General features: G+C 37.2%; 1 protein-coding gene across 5 annotated transcripts in view; it reads left to right on the top strand.

The window, feature by feature from the left end:
* Positions 1 to 1062: 1062 nt before the first annotated feature.
* LOC117288379 (microtubule-associated protein 4-like) overlaps positions 1063 to 23644 on the top strand; it is a 41896-nt gene continuing 19314 nt past the window's right edge. Inside the window, exons 1-5 of one of the 5 annotated variants that reach the window (XM_033769218.1) lie at positions 1063 to 1115; positions 4114 to 4386; positions 20383 to 20750; positions 21655 to 21817; positions 23445 to 23566. In XM_033769218.1, the coding sequence (XP_033625109.1) occupies positions 4182 to 4386; positions 20383 to 20750; positions 21655 to 21817; positions 23445 to 23566 (858 nt within the window). In that variant the 5' untranslated portion in view covers positions 1063 to 1115; positions 4114 to 4181. Of the gene's footprint in view, positions 1116 to 1327; positions 1422 to 3099; positions 3285 to 4113; positions 4387 to 20382; positions 20751 to 21654; positions 21818 to 23444; positions 23567 to 23644 lie in introns of those variants that run through there. The other 4 variants (XM_033769219.1, XM_033769220.1, XM_033769217.1 and 1 more) reach the window with 4 other exon arrangements.

The following is a 23644-nucleotide window of genomic DNA, read 5'->3' as shown; positions in this document are numbered from 1 at the left end:
TTTTGAAAAAGTTTATTGCACCTGAGGTTCGGGACGCCAGCATTGCTCCAGACTTGCTCTATGCACATAACAAGTGACCTAACCGATATAATTGATTTTTAAAAAGACATAATGGATCGATAAGTCGCTTCAGCGTAGCGTCACAACGATGCACGGTGGCACAAAGGGCCCCTATTGTCATTTTAAGCTAAGCTGACATTTCAGTGTAAACGGGCAACGGTGAGGACAGTCAGAAAGAATGTTTAGATAGCAGGAATGTTTTATAGAGGTGTAATAAGTTGATTCATAATATTGCACCGATTGTAATCTAGCCGCAATCTTTGAAAACAGTTCCTTTTGAATTCCCCTTCTTGAGCTTCAAGGTGAATTCCTGAGTGCGACAACGCCGCTGGGACTGCTATTGAAGGTAAGCCCGCAGCAGGGGAGGGAAACCTATCTCTTCTTTTTTTTAAAGGGGGCACTCTTTAGAAATAGATCGCTTGCTTGCCTTTGGTAAGTCCGCACTACTACACTTCGTCCTGCTATTCGTCTCCCGTAACGGGAGACGATAGCGGAACGAACCTCATAGTTCTAGAGGAGGTTAAAAGTCACAGGATTGCGTGAATATTTAAAGGTGGCGGCACAACATTTCAAAGTGGTTTGTGGTATTTCAAATTCTTAAAAGCGTATAAAGGCAAAGAACTTCACATTGTCTAAGAACGAAATAAAGGAAAAGAAGAAGCCATCATTCTCATGATTTGCTTTTTATTAAATTATTAGCAGGTTTTATCATTAAACCATCAAACCATAGAGCAAGGACTAATTGCTATATTGTGCTCTATCGGATCACCTGGAGCGCTGCACAGGACTGATAGTTTTAATAACTGCGCGTGTCATTTACCTGTCAGAATTATATCAATAAATAACATTCGTCCATACTATACTGTATCTCCATGATATTTTTTAAATTAATGATCTTTGCGTGTAAACTCTTTCTGGAACAAAACACCCCACTTGTTTTTAAAGAGCGCCACCACTTGACAGTGTGTACTCATTGTTGATGTTGATTACGTTGGTTGTCGGACGGGATCGAGTTCCTGAAAGTTTCTTTGAAAATGACAATGACAAAACTTACTGTAAGTATTTCATATTCAAATAACCTAAACAATAACAATTCCCCTAGCAGTGGTGGTAGGGACTTTGTTATTTTACAAAGAAACACCTTCAACCACCAATGACATGTTTTGAAAAGCAATCAAACTTAAAAAGGGCCGAGAGGTTACTTGATGACTTTTAAAATGCCACTCTTTTCGTGACCGCCTGTGAATAGCGCGTCGATGGCACTGGTCATAAAGGGGTAGTGGGCAGAATGGGGAGTATTACGGAACTAGCTTGACCTGTTGGCCTCGTGGTCCCTCGGGGGATGGAGTCAAGTGGTACTGGTTAGTAAAAGATTGTGACCTTATCAATTACCCTTGGTATGAAACTCTTTTACATGATTTTGTACGTTTGTGGTTGGAGTGTAGTTGAGTTTGTTTTGCTTGGGTTTTTATCTCTATGATCTAGTTCTATAAATTCTAGGCTATATTATATATAGCCACGCTGTGCATGCCGAGACAAGACATCCACTATCCAGTCCTGCTAGCTGCATTCAACTCACTCATGCCCCACTACATGTCAGTGATGTACTCTCTACAACAAGACATTGACCCAGTCTTTCTACGTCCATGGTCTGAGTCAGAACTGGGGCGCTGGGCTAGCTGCGTTCTTTTTTACTTCGGTGGCCGTCGTTTTCATAGGCAAACTTATAAAAGAGGAGTACAGTGCCCTACTACTTTACTTAACTTTGGTCTGCATCTTTAATTTAAAGTTGAAGTAAAAATGAAAATACAGGGAGTTGGAGGGTTGGTTGTACTTTAGCCCCCATCAATAATGCCAATACACTGGACTCCCTCCCCTTCTTGAGCGGAGGGAGTCCAGCGTTTGGCACTATTGGGAGAAAGGGAGTCCAGCGTATTGGCACAATTGATGGGGGCTAGTTGTACTCTAGAACTTGTGGAGTAAACCATACTTGGTTAATAGTAACAAAGTAATCTGCGACTTAAGTAAATATCATGCTGCGCTAGATGTCATTAAAAAGCGACACACCTCCATGACAGAGGACAGGTTTTGTGCTAGGCTCTGCTACTGAGGCTTTCAGCTAGCGTCCTCATCAATTACAAGTATTATTTTTTAGTATGGCATTTTATTTACCAATTGCTGACAGTTCAATGAGTGTAAACCTGGTTTTAATACTCAGGATTTTGGGTCTTGACCATACTTGAAATGAAGTCCAATAACTTGCCAATAATTAGTCTATTTTAATTTTAATTTTAAACTTGTAATTTTGCAGTATTTTGTAAATCTGTTGTTGCGCATCCAGCATGAAAATGTACTGTAAAACCCATATTTTAGCCATTGCAATTTGAAAAGTGTGCAACTGAGTTTTGATGTATCAAAGATTTCAAGATTGGGAGTTTACAACTCTACACATTTTTTGTTTGTTTTGTTTTGTTGTTGTATATTGAATGGCTTTGAAATTTTGTTGTTGTTGAAAAGTAGAGCCAGAAGGATGTGAAAAAGCTGATGAAAATAAATATTAAAATCATCATTAAATCAATTAATTTTCTTCTAAAAAATAATTTGGAAGTCTGTCAAGAAGCAACCCACTGGTTTCAAGAAATTACTCGATAAGTAAGAAATTCTTAGGTTGATAAAAACCATGATTAAACACATTCACTGTGTCATGAAAGGACTGGGTCCCCAGTTCAATTGGCATCATAATTGAGTCTTATTAAACCAATTGCTAAACCCAAGCCAGCCACTTAAGCGATTTGTCACATCATATAACCACACTACACACAGTCTTTTTGCTCTGCCAACATACTCTATAATCAAATTGCTGGAACCATCTGAGAATGGTCAGTAGATAACCACACTACATACATATTGCTCTGCCAACATACTCTATAATCAAATTGCTGGAACCATCTGAGAATGGTCAGTAGGTCTACATGTATGCTAAATGGATCTTGTGCTTCCTTGCTCTATGGTCTAACGTACAACACTGTACTTGGCCACACTATGTTATGTTAATGAGACTGTAGGGATCTGGCAAGCACACAGAACACTGTGTTCAGCTGCCGTAGATCACTCACAGCAAGTGGGCTTCACTTAAGTCTCGCAGTGCGGTGCACTCTCCTGAAAAGGTGTCCTTTCTCAAGGATTAGCTTTTTTATAAACTCTGAATTGCTCTTTCATCCCGGGTAAGTCATAAAGGATAAATAATAGTTTCATCTTTGGAGTTTCAGATGTTTTTTTTTTTTTAAGAGATAAGGTTTTGATGTTTTGAGAATGTTGTTTTTGTGTGTCGGTCATCTTACAGGTTGTATGACACTACTGTCAGGTGTTCTGTGGTGAGAAAAGCACCTCAATGTGTGTACATAATATCACACTTATCACTATGACGCGTGATGGCACTGCCTGAATTTGTTTTGAATTCCAGTAGCATGCATTTAAAGAGGGTATTCTTTAGATTTTTACAATAAAAATGTATAACTTGATGATTATTTGGATTCTGTTTTGGCCAAGATTTTGAAATTGGTTTTATTTGATTTGCTGATTACTATTTTATAAAGTTGAATGAAGGATTTCTTATTATTTAAAATTCACATTAACATAATTTTTTTATAAATGTGAATTTTCAATAACCAGTGATTTTTTTTTTTTTCGGACTTCTTTTTCTCATCCTTTTCAATTCAAATAAAAAGTTTGTGACAGAATAAAATACTTGTTTTGATGTTGTTGGGGAGGGGGGGGGGGGGGGGGAGGTTTTAAGCATACTAAATGCCAGGTGCTGATTTCGATAGTTTTTATATTTTGATGTTTTTAAAAAAGATTTTGATGGTTTTAAAAGATTGAATTTTGATAAATTATTTTTGTTTAATTTGTTTCAGTGAAAGCATGGTGAAAACCCCCACTGGATGCATTCGTACACTCATTAGTTTGATCATTAGTTTGATAGAATTTTCATCACCTGTAGTTTGACATTCCCCTCTTTTCTTCTTTGCCCTGTTGCGTCTTTTTTATTTGTAGCTTCAACCTCCGACCCGGGATATATAGTTGTCATCGCACGTACGTAGATAGTATTTCCCCCTCACAAGATGGCTGACGCAGTGTTTTTACCGAATGATAACCATGTATCGTCCTTTGAAATGCCAACCCATGATGTGAATGGAGCTGGGAATGAACAGGAATTGATACAAAATGGGGGCATGGTTTCAAACGGACATTCATACACAGTGGATGATGTTAAGCGAGTTGTGAATTCTGGTCTAAGCTTAGATAGAATGGTTATTGAATCGCAGGGTGAGTTGAGTCTTCAGACAGCCATTTTGTTTTCGTGCCTTACCCGATTGCTGTGGTGTGATGTGTTTACTAATAACAAGCCCTTTTTATTATCTCCATCTGGCATTGCATGGTTTATTACTTTGGTTTTCTTTGGGGAAGGGATTCAACTTAGCATGAATGCACGGACAGTTTGTGAAAATAATTGTGTACCTGCCTTTGCATGTTACTTTATCACTTGCATGTAATTTGTGTTTTCTGCTAGTTTAAATAATACAGTGACAGGTATGTTTAACGCTCTGAATATATGCATGAAAAGTGCAACTTTATACTTTCTCGAAAATTGGTTTCAAAAGTCCAATCAAGAGGTAAAACTTACCTTAGAATTAGTTATTGTAAAAAAAATTCAGGTAAAAAAAACAAACTTTTACCCACAATATGACAATTTATCTTGGCTATTTAGAGAACAGAAGTACTTGGAGCGAAAACACAAAATCCTATTTATTCTCTTGCTTAAAAGATAATAGAGAGTCTCAGAATGTGTTGTCATCTTCAACGGCTTCTCGTCTCAGTGGGCCTAGATTCTTACTCCTTAATGACCAAAATCCTGGATCCAAGCTCCACACTGAATAAAGTTGATAGGACATAAGTATATTTATTTTACCCTGACACTGATATGTATTTTTTACTAATCACTGTATACTCAGTACTTTAATGAGTTCTGTGAAAAATTCACAGCAAATCACTCAGGTGGGCAGGGATTCAAACCCACAACCTTTGAATTGCTATCGCTTATCAAGCATAAAGTCTTTACATCTGTTTAGGACATAATATAATTTCATAATATATTTTTCTCACATTGATAATGTACGCATTTTTTACAATGATCCCCCACTTTCCAAGACAGATCTAAACCAACAATGCATACATGTAAACCAGTGCTCCTTTACACGTATACCAAGGGCGTCCACGTTGCTAAAAAAAAATGTCCAACCCATGATCCTAAAAATGTCTTTCAGAGTGAGCTCTTTTGAAAGAATAATTCCTACTGTTAAAATATTAATCAAGTTTGATGTAAAAAAAGAAGAAAAATTACAACACAAGATATTTGTTATTTACTGTTGAACTTAAGTTATTAATCTTGGCCCAGTTTCATAACTCTGCTAAACACACAAACTTGCAGTTTGAGCTATTAAATTAGAATTAAGCCCTACTAAAGAATATAATATTACACTACAAGCTACTCTCTTCCTGATGTTGGGCCTACATGTCAAATTCTACACAATATTTTGGAGAGGCCTTGCCCTCTCTGGGATATTTTGAACGCTGGAATTGCTGATGCTTTCATCTTTTTTACAAAGACCATTCTTCTCACTTGGTGTATCTAAACATATACATAAAATAACTAACCTGTGAAAGTTTGAGGTTAATTGGTCGTCGAAGTTGCGAGATATTAATGAAATAAAATAAAAAAACCTTGTCATACAAAGTTGTGTGCCTTCAGATGCTTGATTTCGAGACCTCAAATTTTAAACTTGAGGTCTCGAAATCAAATTCGTGGAAAATTACTTCTTTCTCGAAAACTATGTCACTTCAGAAGGAGCCGTTTCTCACAATGTTTTATACTACTAACCTCTCCCCATTAATCTTTACCAAGTTAGGTTTTATGCTGATAATTATTTTGAGTAATTACCAATAGTGTCCACTGCCTTTAATGCTCATATTTTATGGAATTGTGGATCCAATATGGTCCGGTTTCTATTTCTTAAAGATCGTTCAAAAGGACCTTTGATAAAAGCCAAAATAACTTTGAGTAAAAAAACACAATTGTTTATTATTTAATTGCTTTATAGCACATCAAATTTCTATGCTCAATTGTAAAACTCAATGTGAAAAATATTTACCCACCGGCTCCTGATATACTAGGAGCTTTAAAACAGATTTGTGAAATTGACATAAAATGAATTATGAATAGAACATGCACAATAAGCAAGCCAACAAATCGGTAGCCTGGGAAAAGGATTAATCTCCGGGTAGATTCTGAAGTTCAGGGGCGCCATTGTTTGCTAGTACAGTGCAAATACACATATTCATGAATTAACAACGGCCACCTAAAAATTGGATTACTGGATTGAGCATTGTCCATACATATTTCCTGACTAAGTTCGCCAAACCACCATAAAGAAATTGTTTGAAACCAATGGCATAGGTGATGACAGTATGAAAAGCACACCGTGATTGAAAGCATAAAATCAAATGATGTATTTGTCATTTCAACTGACCGAGATTCAATCGATAGTGAGCAAACATCTGAAATTAAGCAAATCTGGAGATGTGATTGCTTAGCACAATTGTATCTCACAGTGTTTGTTCAAATTAACATAGAGGTGGGGGATATTTCATTAAAGGATTTGGGTACTTTTTGTAACACAAAACACATATTTACATTAACAACACTGTTAATTGTCAAAGACCACCCTTCTCACTTGATGTTTCTCAGCATATGCATAAAATAACAAAGCTGTGAAACTTTAAACTCAATTGGTCATTGAAGTTGTGAGAGAATCATTAAAGAAAAACACACTTGTCGCACTAGTTGTGTACTTTCAGATGCCTGAATTTGAGACCTCAGCTGAGGTCTCAAATTCAATTCAAATAATTTAGTGGGAACTTACTTCTTTCTCAAACACTACGTTACCTCAGAGGGAGCCGTTTCTCTCGATGTTTTATACTATCAACAGCTCTCCATTGCTCGTCACCAAGTAATTTTGTATGCTAACAATTTTTTTGAGTAATTACCAATAGTGTCGAGTGCCTTTAACGCTGCTTCAGAACTCAGTTGAATATTTCAGTCACATAATGAAGGCAAGGCCCAACTAGAAACCAGGTAAACAAAGTCATGTTTACCACTTAACCTCTTTCCCCACTGCCCCATAAATGAAGTTTCAATGACTTCATAAACAAGGTAGCTCGAATATTCAAGATCCAAATTCTATGAGTTGTGAACCTTCAATTTTTTTTCTTTGTAGGCTTACAAAGGAGTAACCTGTTTCCTTGTCAAAAAATAAGCACTAAAATGACTGAGACAGAATATTAAACAACCTTCAACGAGTTAACTATAGAATCTTTCTTTTTTACCAGGACTAGTTTTCTGATCCTTAATCCGTGTCATAAATTCATCTATTTGCCTTTATAATTTTTTTTCATATTTTCATGTTTTCCCCTTGGTGCGGTAACAACAAATGAATTGGTGAATATAAAATAAAAGTTCTGAGTCTCCAAGTCTCTAGTTGGTTCATTGATTGCAATGGCTGAAACAAAAATATAATTTCTGTTTTCATTCCACCCCAAAACAATGCCCCAAACCCCTGATAAATTGAACATAACATGAAAGGTTTAAAGATGCTATGTCAGATTTTTGGCCCTAAACATTAAAAAATATTTTTTTTTTTAGTGAATGGTAGTTCAAAGAGTATCACCCGCTCTAACGAAAAAAAAAGTTTAACTTGTACTTTCAATGGTCAGGAACCATGACAAAAATTTAACCTGTTAAACACATCAGAATTGGTCGCGTGATATATTGTCGGGATCCCGACAAACACTTATTTTGAGCACTTCCGGACTTTTTCGAGCAATGGCTCAAATGAAAGCTTGTAACTTACTCGCCCTCCATCAAAATACTTATTAAGTTTTGAATCAAAATGTTTAAGTCAAATCGGCCAAAAATCTTACATAGCATCTTTAACATTCTATAAGTGGTTGTTTTGTGCTAACAGAGCATAATTCACACATTAACATCCTTTTTAACATGCAAAATTGTATTTATTGAAATATGGTTTATAATCACCATTGCTATGTCTACATATTCACAGACCCCTATTTTATTGTGACAACTACAAAATAGAAAGTAATAATTTCCCCGATGGCAATAAAACAGAATGCCTGTTCTGCAAGAGAGTGATATTTCATTGCACCTGCTCCCACGTTGGCACCGTATAAAAAACACCAGACGGTCTTTCATTAATGTCTTGTCAGTCAATTTGTGTATGAGCAATTCAGCTAGGAGTAATTAATCAATATAGAAAATGCTTGTGCCTGTTTTCTAGCTACTGAACAAGCATAGCACCATTCTCTGCACCACGACTATAGTTACTATGGTGCTACTACTACCTCCATGGTTTATCCAATAATTGGTTTGCGATGGGTGAAACGCCATTTTGTGTGACAGTTGATGTTTGGTCGAATTAGGTGTTTGGTCGAATTCAGCTGACAACATAGTTGCATTATTCATGATTTGCTTATGATCAGTGGTTGACTTCCCGTTTGACTTTTGCTATGAACTGTTTGTTTTGAAAAGACACAATATGACTATACCAGGAAATGTCTTCTTGTTTGTTTAGTTTCATTTGTCTTGCAATCTCTGTTAAGTCTGTGTAAGACTTTGCTGTAAAAGACTCTGCTGAAGACTCTGTTAGACCCGTGCATAGTCCCTTGAAGGGTCTGGGTACTTTTTGTAGGACACAAAACACAATGTCCACAGATTTACACTTAACTTACAAAGTTTGAAGATAATAATAGTAGAAAGCTTCCCTCAAAACATTACGTGCACAGGTGCGGTAGTTTTTGAGAAATGAATGAAACAAGTCGCAGAAATAATTTTTTTCTCTAAAGACATTGTTTTACTCTTTCTAAAAAACTACAGCACCTCGGCTAGTAATATTTTGAGGCAAGCTTTCTACTATCACTATTTCCAAACGTGGAAGTTTAAGGTTTATTTGGGGACACTGGTTTTGTGTTACAAAAAGTACCCAAATTCTTGAATAATGACGACCTGAATCTTCTGTTTTATTTGTTCACTGCAGATTTCATATTTGTCTTTGTAACCAAACCATTAGTCAACCATCGGTTCTTTTCAGAACAAACACTCCACAAAAGAGATTTATGCATCGTGCTACCACAAACCTTACCTGACAAAACATAACTGACAATCATATTTATAATTGGTGATCGCGCACAGCATATTTCTGTAATTATAGATGAACCTTTTGCCTGTACCAAAAAACATTAGTTGTCAGCCACCGGTTCTTTTCAGAACAAACAGCTACACAAAAGAGATTTATACATGGTGCTACCGCAAACCTGAACTGACAAAACATTACCGACAATCATGTTTATAACTGGTGATCGTGTAATATAAACATAAGAGGTGTTTCTGTAATATGTTTAAACCTTTTGCCTGAAGTCAAGATGTGAAGACTTGCAAGTTATTCTAAATCTATCCCTTTTCCTTTTCATTTAATTTCAATTTAACAATATTATTTACAAACTCCTACTCACAAATAATTTCATCGTTTCATTTTTTCTTTCAATCCATCACTTTCCAAGCGTGCAGTCGCAATGTAATTTTTGACCTGAATCTAACGCGTACAAATATTTAATAACAGTAATAATATATTCGCTCTCATATCTTAAGGGACGAAGGCAACCTCATGTTGTGACCTAACCATGCTAATGATTTATGCAGTGTACTGTTCATTATATGTTACCGAGCCTCCTCTGTGCACATTTTAAATAATTGTTTGATGAGGAGAGGGACATGCACTGGGCGGTGCCATTTCTAGTGAACCATCTTAGCTCCGGGCTGCATTGACATGTGACCATGTTTACACGCACGCCAGAGGCTGTAATTTGCTTCAGTGCTGCTGGCAGATCTACCGCTCTGGTTGTACAATATTGAGGTTTAATTTCATTTTTTCTTAAGAAAAGAAAGTTGAACAGAAAATTAAGTTAAAATTTGTTTCTTGGTTGTCTTGACAGATGAATTCCCCAGGTCATGTTGGATTGTGACGGTGTGTACATTGAAAAAGTAAAGCATTGGACTTAAGATTGCAGTCAAACTGATTGTGTTCTGCAATCTGTTTTCTTTGCATAGCACTACTTCCACAATGACCAAGAAGTCACAGCACCTCACAGCTACTCTTTTCAGGTTTTATGAAAGGGAATTCCCAGATGTCATTTCAGAAATGTCATCTTACAGATCAATTTTTATTTCCAGCTCTAATCGGCTTTACCATACAGCACAGCATCCACCACACTATCCGCATGTTAGCCCTCTGCATGTGCAATGTTACTTATCTTAAAATATTGATTGCTTAATGTGGTTCTGCTTAACCCAGTCTATTATAAGATAGATTTTAATGGACGAGATTATTGTTTTATTAAAGCTGTTATCCCCAACTTTTTAATATTTTATTTGGAAGATATTCTGAAACACATGAACGTGGGTTTCACAGGACTAATTTTTTTTGTACATTCTGCTTGGTTTATAACGATGGAAAATGCAGTTAGACGAGATATGGGGTGTCATGGCCAACTGGTCAAGTGCACTGGACCCAAGCTCTGGTGTTTGTGATTATAAGCTGTTATCCCCAACTTTTTAATATTTTATTTGGAAGATATTCTGAAACACATGAACGTGGGTTTCACAGGACTACATTTTTTGTAGATTGTGCTTGGTTTATAACAATGGAAAATGATGGAAAATGAAGCATGGGGTGTCATGGCTAACTGGTCAAGTGCACTGGACCCAAGCTCTGGTGTTTCTGATTATAAGTCTCAGTCTTGTTCTTAGCAAGACACTCTGACATTATTGCTTTCCCGTTTGTGTTGTGTAACCTAAGTAGGTTCTTTTACATTGTGTAATGCATGTATACAACAAACCCAGTACACTTATCATTAAAGGCAATGGACACTATTGGTAATTACTCAAAATAATGATTAGCATAAAATCTTACTTGGTAACGAGGTTGATGGTATAAAACATTGTGAGAAACGGCTCCCTCTGAAGTGCCATAGTTTTTGATAAAAAAGTAATTTTCCACAAATTTAATTTCGAGACCTCGGATTTAGAACTTGAGGTCTTGAAATCAACCATCTAAACGCACACAACTTTGTGTGACAAGGGTGTTTTATTCTTCCATTATTATCTTGCAAGTTCGATGACCGATTGAGCTCAAATTTTCACAGGTTTGTTATTTTATGCTTATGTTGAGATACACCAACTGTGAAGGCTAGTCAATTACCAATAGTGTCCACTTCCTTTAAGAGATGGGGTTTGCCTGGGTGCTTTTTGGTTTGCTGCAGTTTTTAAGACAAAGAGATAGTATCATAACATCATGGTGCTTTATAAATAAGAGGGTCAAATACATGTATATTGAACACAGCTCTGCATACCTTGTAGAAAAAATAATGAGCGCCTTGACACACCCTCGGGTGTGATAAAGTGCCAAGTATGAGCTGCAAAATAATCTTATTAATAGTGTGGGTGTGTGGAGGGATTGCTTTTTGAAATTTCAAAAATCTGTGATGTTTTGTATGTTCCTGGAAATCTTAAGCTAAAAAGTTCTCTAATCTCTGTTACGTAGGCCTACTAAATGCTGGCCTTGAATTTCGTTCTTGAAGGGGAACAGCAGTTTTCCTCTGATAAGGGGCACTTCTTTGAGGACAATTTTAATTTTTATTGGAATTTTGCAAAAGGCACTGCAGAACGGCATCATAGCAATAGCCGTGGGGGTCGTTGGTTATTTCAAAACCTGTAATTTGCATATCCAAAACAAATCACATACAGGATCGGTAGATGAAATTGACAACATGTAATCTTGCTTCTAAACTTTTCTGTCATCAAGTACACACATGCACTGAGATTATTGAAACTTATCCCTTCAGAAAATTGTTTTTTTTTTTTCTATCTACTCCATTTTCTTCTTTAAATAAATCTGACACATCTACCGGTATTCAAATTACAAACAAGACTTGTAAAGTGACACTTGAGTTTACACTTCCGATGAATTTTGGATTCACATTTTTTTTCAATCAAAAAGTTCATACCCAAGTCACTAACAAGTAGCTGACACAGTAGATTAATTTCTCTGATGTAAATGCCATCAAGAGTGAAACCTGAACTCGTTCAGTGATATGGGAGCCAACATATGTTTAGTTACCAGCGTGGTTACTTCTGCCAAGAGCCAAGAAAACATGAACCCAGGCATTGATTCCAATATAATTACATCAGCGTCGTGATGAGAATATTTCTCTTGAACTTTTCTTAAGATCTTTGGCATGGGATTAGTCACAGGGGACTCATGAAAGATAGCAAGGAAACATGGGCGTGAAATTCTTGAGAGGGATGGATTACTTTTTCTCTTAAAGGAACACGTTGCCTTGGATCGGACGAGTTGGCCTATAAAAAAGTGTTTGTAACCGTTTGTTATAAAATGCATATATGGTTGGAAAGATAATTTAAAAGCAGAATACAATGATCTACACAAGTTTGCCTCAAAATTGCGTGGTTTTCCTTTTACTGTGCAAACTAACATGGTCGGCCATTTATGGGAGTCAAAAATTTGACTCCCATAAATGGCCGACCGTGTTAGTCGTCTAGGTAAAAGGAAAACCGTGCAATTTCGAGGCATGTTTATGTGGATCATTGTATTCTACTTTTACAGCATCTTTCTACCCATATGCATATTATAACAAATGCTTTTCAAAGACCAACTCGACCGATCCAAGGCAACGTGTTCCTTTAAGCACTGGACATGCACTATTGGTAATTACTCAAAATAATTATTAACATAAAACCTTACTTGGTAACGAGTAATGGGGAGAGGTTGATAGTATAAAACATTGTGAAAAACGGCTCCCTCTGAAGTTAAGTAGTTTTGAGAAAGAAGTAGTTTTCCACAAATTTGATTTTGAGACCTCAGATTTAGAATTTGAGGTCTCAAAATTAAGCGTCTGAAAGCACACTACTTAGTTTGACATGTTTTTTTTTTCTTTCATAGTTGTTTCAAAACTTTGACGACCAATTAAGCTCAAATTCTCACAGGTTTTCTAAATGCATATGTTGAGATACACCAAGTAAGAAGACTGGTCTTTGACAATTACCAATAGTGTCCAGTGTCTTTAAGTCTTTTCAGTTTGATACTTTTTAAGGAAGAAATTTGAAAACATGTCAATAATAAAAACAATCGGGTCTGTACATTCCAAAGATGAATTTTTGCATAAATGCAAAGGTCAAATTCAATGCTGTTTTGACTTGATTCTAATGGGAAATGTAAGAATACACAACACATTTTCTGTACACAAAAACATAATCCATATATATGAAATGTGATAATATTTGATGTTTGGGGATTTTGAAAATAGCCTCTTGAGGGGTATCACAATGGAAGTTTTCACAGATTTAATTGAAAGCCATTGGACACTCTCTGAACAGAACCAAAACTAAAAGTTCACAGATTTACAAATAACTTACAGGGTTTACATAAGGTAATGGTGAAAGACTTCCCTTGAAATATTATTTCATGAAATGCTTTACCTTTTGAGAAACGTTAAAACAATTGTTAATTCTTGGTATCGAGAATAACAGATTTATTTTAAACACATGCTATGACATGGCAAACAAGCGGAAACAAGGGTGGGTTTTCCCATTATTTTCCCCCAACTGCGATGACCAATTGAGCCTAATTTTCACAGGCTTGTTATTTTGTATATAAGTTGATACACAAAGTGTGGGCCTTTGGTCAACACTGTTTGCCAATGTTGTGCGATTGCTTTAAAGTGATGAGACTCTTTGGCCACTTTCATAAAAACTTTATTTGAACATGAGTGCATCTCACAACGGAATTTGATCTTGGGGTCCACCCCTTCATTCTTTGGAATGTAATTATTTTGGATCCTGTATTTTGGGTTGAAAATGTACAAAACACAATGTCCACGGATTGACAATAAACATACACTGTACACAGTTTGAAGATAACGACGGTAGAAAGCTTCCAATAAAGTATTAGTTGCTGAGGTGCTGTAGTTTTTGAGAAATGGGTAAAACCCCTTACTCTATGGTAAAACAAGTCACACAAATAATTCTTAAGCATGTAAAATGTCCTACTAAAAGTAATACTGAGAAAGAGATGAGCAATGTTTTGTCTCCCCCATAAACCAATATGTTTCTTAAATATTTGTATGCACATACATTCCCAATGTCATCTCGGCCTGTGTGGAGAAAAATCTTAAAGAAATATTTGTAATTTGTTGTCTTAAAGGGTCTATGTAACTTTTGTAGGACACAAAACACAATGTTCACAGATTTACACTAAACTGACACAGTTTGAAGATAATGATAGTAGAAAGCTTCCCTGAAAATATTACAAGCTGAGGTGCTGTAGTTTTGGGGAACTGAGTAAAACCTATGTCATGAAAATAATTTTCGTCTCATGAGACGAAACTTATTTTGATCATTAACAAACGTATTTTCATGACATTGTTTTACTTATTTCTCAAAAACGACAGCACCTCAGTAAGTAGTATTGAAAGGGCAGCTTTCCACTGTCACTATCTTCAAACCCAGTAAGTTTAATGTAAATCTATGGGCATTTTGAAAAAGTACCCAAATCCTTTAATACTAATAGTACAACCACCTTCACATTCCACCACATGGATTAATCCAACCAAGCTTCACAAATGAATGATTTTTAGAAAGCTGTGCGGCCTTTTTGTTCAAGATGTAAAAACCGCTGGACTTGTTTTGAAAATATCAGCGGTACCCAATTTAAGACTTGTTAATATCTGCTGATCTGTTGTGCATGAGCAAGTCTTATTATACATGGTGCATAGTCAGGGTGAATCAAACTGCACAGGGGGTTGCTAGGGTGTGTTTTGATTTGCGTGGCAGGTGTCAAGGGCAGAACAGAAGGCTTGGTCTGCCATATTGTGATCTCCAACCCCAACCCCCCTCTTAGTTTAAGCAAATGACCTGGGGTTACCACATATTGTTTTCTTACAATGCATATAATTTTAATTTGAATAGTGCCAGACACTTTCTTCATTTGACTTATCAGGTAATAAATCTCATGGGAGAGTACTGGGTATAGAAATCCATTTTGGGTGAACCTGTAAAAATATTACAAAGATGGGACTTGAACCAGGGAACTCTGGATTAACGTGCCTGTGCTCTACACACAGGGTTTTAGCCCTCTGTTGGTAGTCTCTTTATTTGTCAATGTTTTGGGGGCCGTTCAGAAATCATTCAACCTACTGGATCACGCCCAGTTTTACAAAGAAACCTTGGATGTATCAAGGGGAAGCAGCAAATTCTGTGCTTACCATAAGTGTATTTCACGGGTTAGCGGCGAATTTTGGCTCCTGCCTGCACGTGCGTACTCCGCGTAACTAGGAATCCTACGCATACAAGGCTAGCGCAGAAGTTCAGCGCAGAAGTTCAGCGCATGCACGTAAATGGGGAATCGTGATCAAAAGCGCAGAATTCTGCGGTAAGCAGAGCCATGAAACTGGGCCCTGATTTTACCGCAAACTGCATTGATACCTCACCATGCAACGCCTCAAAATCCCAGACAGTATTGCACACGTACATGTGGTTGTTTGGATTTATTTGCACATATCAATTTCTGAATTCCATCAAAGCCTGGCTCAAATTTAAAACAAAATAATACTTCAGAGGACAAAACAGAAACACAACAGAAACTGGGGTTGATTAATGGATTCCCTTGAGCATCGCCGCCAGTATTCAAAAGAGGTCTGTTTCCATAGTAACTCTGAATCTGTTTGCTGTGCTGGCAATACACGAGAGAGCCAAGTGTTTTGCGGCAATGTTGTTGTTGAGCGTGGACCGTTTCTAGTGAATTGATTAGTGCGGGCCACTCTAGGATGCAGGCAGTCAAAATTGCAGCAATCGTACCTTGGACTTGGAGAAACTTGCCTCTCAAAATCACCTCAATCAAGTGTTTATTCCTCTAGAGGGATATCATATTTCTGTTGCTCCGTGTTTTTTTAACTGATTTTTTTTTCTGTAAAGGTCATGTTGGGTGATAATTTCTATCAAATAGAATGAAATTGCGCTAAGGTTTCTGACCTCAAACGAGAGCGGTTACAAAATGTTAGTCATGGGTTGTTTGTCTGCTCCTCCACATGATGTATTGCCTACAATGCAATTTTACACATTTTTGGAATGTGTGTTTTCAATCCCCGGAGAGGTTCATAAAAATGTATTTAATCAGTAAGATACTCATTTAATTGACAAAATAAAATAAAATATCAATCTGTCCTAATGATTATAACAATGATTTAAAGGCACTGGACAGCTTTGATAATTGGCAAGACCGGTCTTCTCACTTGGTGTATCTCAAAGTATGCATAATTAAAACAAGGCTACGAAAATTTTAGCTCAATTATTTGTCTAAGTTGCGAGAGAATATTGGACGAAAAAACACCTTGTCACGCGAAGTTGTGTGTATTCAGATTCAATCAAATATTTTAGTCAGAAATTACTTCTTTTCAAAAACGTTGTTACTTTAGAGGGAGTGGTTTCTCACAATGATTTATACTATGAACAGCTCTCTTTTGCTGGTCACCAAGTAATTTTTTATGCTAATAATTATTTTGAGTAGTTACCAATAGTGTCTACTGCCTTTAATACAAGAGTTTCTTATCAGCTTTGTACTCCACTCAGTAAACTCAAAAAACAAACTATATTATTTTAGGTATCCTATTGATAAAAGAGTCCCTTCATAAGGAATAGAACACCTGTTAAAAATTGTATCTTTGACCATGGCATGTCCTGGCCAAGGGATAAGAAAGCTGAACTTAAGCTATTATAGTGCTGTCGTCCTTCGGATGGGACATAAAGCCATAGTTCCGAGTATTGTGTTATGTCTGTACATGATGTAAAAGATTGTGCACTTATCATACAGAGAAGAGAATCGCCCTGGTGTTACTGGTTTCTTTGGTAGCATATTGCCCCTCAGCACCTTGTAACCCATTACCATGATGCTTTAAAAGAATAGGTCTCATAGCCCCGCATACCTTGTAGGAAAAGACTGGGTGTTTTATACATCCATAAGAACCCAGGGGTCGATTTCACAAAGAGTTAGGACTAGTCCTAACTTAGGACTAGTCCTAAGAGATATACAAATTGCATGGATAGTCCTAAGTTAGGACGAGTAACTGGTCGTAACTTGAGATAAGACTAGTCCTAACTCTTTGTGAAATCCACCCCAGTATTATATTATGAATGATTCCTTCACTGTACCACCTTCATTGTCATCACCATAGAAATATAGGATTCAAACTGCCTCTAGCTACCGGTTAATCTCAGTGGTCTAGTTGCTAAGACACTACTCTGAATGCAAAGGTCGTGGGTTTGAATCCGCCTGTGATTTTTTCACAGAACTCAGGAAAGTTCTGAGTATTTGATGCTAGCACATATCAATGTAAGGTAAAACCAAAATTGACATCACTATAGTGAATGACCCCCTCTCTCAATGGCGGTTCAGTTGTCTGGAGTCCAATCAATTACTGTAGTAAAACAAATGATGGGCAACCATGAATAAGCTTTGTTCGTTTCATAAAGGGGTCCTTTACTGGAATAGTCTTAATGCAGAACTTAAACAGTCTGTCATCGTTTTTTCTTTTCGTAAAAAGCTTTAAAAGATTTTGATTGATTTATACACCATTTAATAATTATTTTGGTAAGACACTGCTCTCGAATTGCAAGGATCGTGGGTTCGAATCCCACCCAAGTAACATGCCTGTGATATTTGTTCACAGGACTCGGGAAAGTACTGAGTATACAGTGCTAACACACATCGGTGTATGGGTAAAAATATATATATATATATATATATTGCCTCTGAAGAAGGTCCGGATTGGATCGAAAGCTAAGGCCATCTACCCTATTCATTATATGATATATATATATATATATATAATAATAATAATTATTTGTCTCTTTTACTTTTAAATCACAACATTTGTTTAGTAATTATTTATCTATTGCCCAGTCTCACTCATGCATAATGTCCATGTACCTTTTGTTTGTTGGTGCTCGTTTTTGTGTAAATTGTCCTTGTCTTTAGAGAAGAGGGAAAACAAGCTTTTGCTTCTTCTTTTTCCTACATGTTAACGTCAAACTAGTTTCTATTTATTGTTCATTAACTGGATTAAGTTTTCCTTAGTACAAGTTATTATATGTTTTCTGAACAATGTTATCACACCGTATTGATTGATGTTGACATGAAATAAATTTATCTGAAATGAAATTAATACGAAGGCATAAATCCTGCTCAATGTAGTGGTAAATAACAACATTCTCCAAAGTATACCGTAGTCACCGTTGGGTAATTACAACCCACCAACCCACAGGGCAACTGTTACGCCTCCCCTAGTCCCAGCTTGTTTTACAGCAACAATGACTAGAGTGCTTATTCACACAACAGCAGATTAACTGGGGTCCCTTGCTTAATTGTAGCATGGTTGTAAAATGTAGCAATGTTTGACAAGATTAAGCAAGAGAAACTTGGACAGTATACACAATTGTTGTCCTTTCACACTAGTTGTAAATATTTACAGCCATGTTACAATTTAGCAAGGGACCCTTGCTAAATTGCTCTTGTGTGAAGAGGGCTTATGTTGTGCTGTACGTAGCTCGATATCTTGCATGGTATGTTTGTGGTAGTAAACTTGTCAACTACCTTCCTTCCCCCAATTGACACCACATAGTAAATGACCCCCCTCTATGAGACACTTGACTCGCCTGTCAGGAAAAATTGTCATAATACAGGATTTCCTACACACCCTGGTTGCATCCCTATAGATGACGTCCGCTCATTCTGACTCATCGTTGATCCTTCAAGTTTCCAGGACTCATTCACCTTATTTCATGTACAATGTACATATTGATCCAAAGCTCAATGTCATCAAGCTATAACGGAATGGGTTAAATTTCATACAGTAGCTATAATAGAAGAAAATATTGCATAGTAAACTTATGCTTTGGGGTCATCCAGTGTCAAATCACACAAAAGAAATGTAGTGTAAACCCTTTCTCTTCAAATTTGGGTTAAGGCGTCATTTGGCTCAACAAGTTAAATGTTGAATTTTAGCTCCCTTTCCGTTAAATGGTTTTCGCGCTACAGCCTGCACTTTCTTATTGATTTCGGTCAAAATGCGTGCGACTGCCGATATTCAAACAACCATTAATCAGTAACCACTTGGTCAAATCGGTTGAAATTTTTTGAAAGGATTAATAGCATGAGCATTCCAAATCTGCCATTACTTTTTATGAAGAAACATGTTTTGGGTTGATAACCCTTTGACCTCTACTTTGGCCTTTTAAGTAGATTTTAAAAATTAGAGCTATAATTATATTTCTCCTTGTTTTTAAGCTCTTCTTAAAGTTGCAAAGGTGATAATTACTTGCAAAATAGGTGATGACACAAGGCATGTGTTCCACCAATCAAATGATAAAGATCTGTGTTTGTGGAATAAACTTTTATTTTATGGTACATTGTTTTTGAATTTTAATTGGGCTTTCTTATGCACGCTTGTTTTGTTTTGAATTAATCAAATGCTAATATAATGTTACAAATTTCTTAAAGCACTTTCAAACTTTATTCGAGCATTTTCTAAGTACTGTACTTATCTTGTGCTTTGCTAAAGTCGTACCCTCTTAGTGAAGAGGAAAAATGTAAATGCCCTTAAGATTTAGCTTGCTTTTGATTCATTAAGAAAAGTAAAGCATGGTAAGTATGAACTCAACTTATGTTTGCCTTGTTAACTTTCTCTCTAAAAGTTTAAGGAGAAATATGTCTGTGTGTTTGGAAGTTTTTAAAAAAAATGTAAAAATTTGAATTGCTCCAGTTGTCGATTTCACCACACTCTTCCTACCTCCGGGATTAATCTTAGGACTTAACACGAGTTCAGTTCCGTGTCGAAAGGTGTAGGACGAATTGAAACCATCCTAAGTAAGGACGGGTAACTCGCCTTACTCGTCTTAACTCGAGATAGGATTAATCCTAGCGTTTTGTGAAATCGACTGCTGAACTGAAAATTTGTTTAATACAGAATGTTTTTACCACTTGTACTTCTTTTGGTCCGTAACAAAATGGAATTTTTTCCAAGTGCAAGGCTGAAGCTTATGTATGATTTGTTTGTTTTGGTTGCCAGGAGAACCTGACGCAGCTCCCTGTGAGGCCTTTAACCCTGATTCTATCCACAAAGAGCCCCAAGCTGCTGCAAAAAGATCCCCCTCCCCACAGATACCACCTCCTTCCCCAAGATCAGAGCAGGAGGCATCCCCACGGCAGAGCCCATCCCCATCCCCAGGTAAAGGAACACCCACCAAGATTCCATCTCTAAGGCAGAGGCCAAGATCAGTCGGATCTTATGACGATGTTGTGAGGAGACCACAATCTCCAAGAAAGCAGTCTCCGAGACCCAACTCTTGTGTGCTGAAGTCGACTTCACCAAGAATCAACAGTAGACAGGAGAATTACATACCAGGCGGTGGAAACGTCAAAATTGCTACAGTCAAGGTTAATAGAACAGTTTTATTAGCGCAGTCTTATTGAGTATAGATGTGGTATGGCATTAAAGGAACACGTTGCCTTGGATCGGTCGAGTTGGTGTTTGAAAAGCGTTTGTTATTAAATGCATATGGGTAGAAAGGTGTTGTAATAGTAGAATACAATGATCCACACAAACATGCCTCGAAAATGTACGGTTTTCCTTTTACCTCGTCGACTAACCATGGAGTAACACGGTCGACCATTTATGCCGACCGTGTTAGTTCGCAGAGTAAAAGGAAAACCACGCAATTTCGAGGCAAATTTGTGTGGATCATTGTATTCTACTTTTAAAAGATCTTTCTATCCATATGCATTTTATAACAAATGATTACAAACGCTTTTTATAGACCAACTCGTCCGATCCAAGGCAACGTGTTCCTTTAAGTTTACCCTAACAGAGCCCTTTGCAAAAGGTTTCAATGGTGTCATAGCATCGGAGAATTTGTTGAAGGTCATTTTACTGTAATTTATACTAGCCTTAAAGGCACTAGACACTACTGGTAATTGTCGAAGACCAGTATTCTCACTGAACTCAATTGGTCATCGAAGTTGCGAGATAATAATGGAAGAAAAAACGCCCTTGTCACACGAAGTTGTGTGCTTTCAGATGCTTGATTTCGAGACCTCTAAAGCTAATTCCGAGGTCTCTAAACCAAATTTGTGGAAAATTACTTATTTCTTGAAAACTACGTTACTTCAGAGGGAGCCCTTTCTTACAATGTTTGATACTTTCAACAGCTCTCCATTGTTCATTACGCTAACAATTATTTTGAGTAATTACCAATGGTGTCCAGTGCCTTTAAGTATTCTGGGATTGTCATGCTGTTTGTAAACTAATGGTCCTATAATTTGCTTCTCATCTTGTTAACAGTCAGACATGTCTGGTGTCAAGTCTCGTACAGTCAGCCACACAGGGCACAAACCAGGAGGCGGTAATGTCAAGATATTTGACAAGAAGGTGGATTATTCTCATGTCAAAGCTAGGAGTGACATCGGCAGTGGGAAGGCAACCAGCCCAAGCCCTAGGAAGTCAGGTGAGACAAGTTTTGTTGTTGTTAAAGTCAGGGATGAGATTGTTAAGACTTTTGGCTGAACTCAGACTTTTGGCTGAACTCACTTTTTATGTGAGCCTGGTGAAGAAAATCAGTATATTTGGTCCTAAAAATGAAGCTCATTGGTCTACTTCTCTAGTGCTTTGGATACCATTTCCAAAAGCTCCTGGAATCTATAACCCCAGGTGTTACCAAACAGTAGAAATGGCATCATTTCATCATACCTTAGAATTTGTATCCAAGTTTAAGATTTTTTCGTTAGTAATGACTCTCACCCCTTTAAAAAAGACCCCTTTCAATACGCGCAGCATACCCACATATGCCTATCCTGGGTGTCATTTTGGGTGTCAAAATCGCATATAAACATGCACAAAAGACAGTTGACTCCCTAAATTTCGCGCACTGTACGAAGGCGCGTTCTGTATTGTGTAAAATCAATAGTTTCCCCTTGCATAACGCGAAACGCTACAGGTGCGCTGAGGTCACGCGCACAGAGAACAGCTGTTGTCCAATGACCTGCCTCCTTTTTGAGAGTGTGACGTCATATGCAATGGTCTATATGTTAAATTTGCATTATGGATAAAGAATATGAGTTATGATTTTAACCCTTACAACGTTGTGTGTTGCAACCCTGTATACTGTGAAAAAGTCACTGTAGGCATACTACTCGGTTGGGATTCGAACCCATGACCTTGGCAATTCTAGAGCAGTGTCTTACCAACTAGACCACCGTGATTGCCCGATGGCTAGAGGCAGTTTGAGTTCTATATTTTAGCAGGGGTTACTGAACGACTTAATATATGCTAAATTTGAATCGGGGATAAAGAATATTAATTTTGGTTTTTACCCTACAAAAAGTTTGTTTGTTTGGTTAGATGATCTTCCCGTCAATGGAACTCAGCAAACTTGATACACACTGAGCCTGCAAGAGCCAATCTCTCTCATATAAACATTGGATTAATATCTATGATTATGAATTACACAAGTAAATGAATTGTGTTTCAGTAACAAGACTACAGTTTTGACCTACTTATTCTAGACATAGTGAAATCAGCGGTTAGATTGGGGGATTCGAACCAGTGGTTGACAACTCTCTTTTGAGTAGTATTGGTTCTGAAAAGAAGCAGTGGTTGACAACTCCAGTTTATCTCAGAACCAACACTACTCAAAAGAGACTTACACATGGTGTGACTGCAAACCTCACCTAGTTATACTCCACCTTTTTTTTATATATTGTTTTTAAAATTCTTTTTATGCAAGTTGCCAGACACACAAAGCCTGAAGGCCACTTCAAGGTGTGGGCTACAATTATTTTTTCCAGAGGCCGTTGCCACCTACTCCTAGGGAGTCCATACGGGTGTAGGCTTGGGTATTATCAGTCCGAAGCCTTGCCGGTAGAGCAGAAAGCACTACCTCCCCAATTTTACGTAGCAAGTGTCACGACCAGGATTCGAACCCACACTCTGCTGATCAAACACCAGAGCTTGAGTCCGGTGCTCTTAACCGCTCGGCCATTACACGCCACAAAGTAATAAAGTAAAGTAATAAGATAAGCTATAAGTTATCTTTTTCTAAAAGATTTGTCATTTTTGTTTTTGTCATTTGTTAGCATCCTCGGAGCCTACATCTCCTCGTGCTAAGACGATGTCCACTCCTATTCCAAACACCAAGAATGTCCAGTCTAAGATCGGCTCCAAGGACAACTTGAAGCACACACCAGGCGGAGGAAAGGTAAGAAACCTTTAAGGCAGTGGACACTATTAGTAATTACTCAAAATAATTGTGAGCATAAAAACTTACTTGGTAACA

The sequence above is a fragment of the Asterias rubens genome, chromosome 3 (genome assembly GCF_902459465.1).
Source record: "Asterias rubens chromosome 3, eAstRub1.3, whole genome shotgun sequence".
NCBI classification, from domain to species: domain Eukaryota; kingdom Metazoa; phylum Echinodermata; class Asteroidea; order Forcipulatida; family Asteriidae; genus Asterias; species Asterias rubens.
Note: the sequence above shows the minus strand (reverse complement) of the source record. Positions and strands in the feature narration are given on the sequence as shown.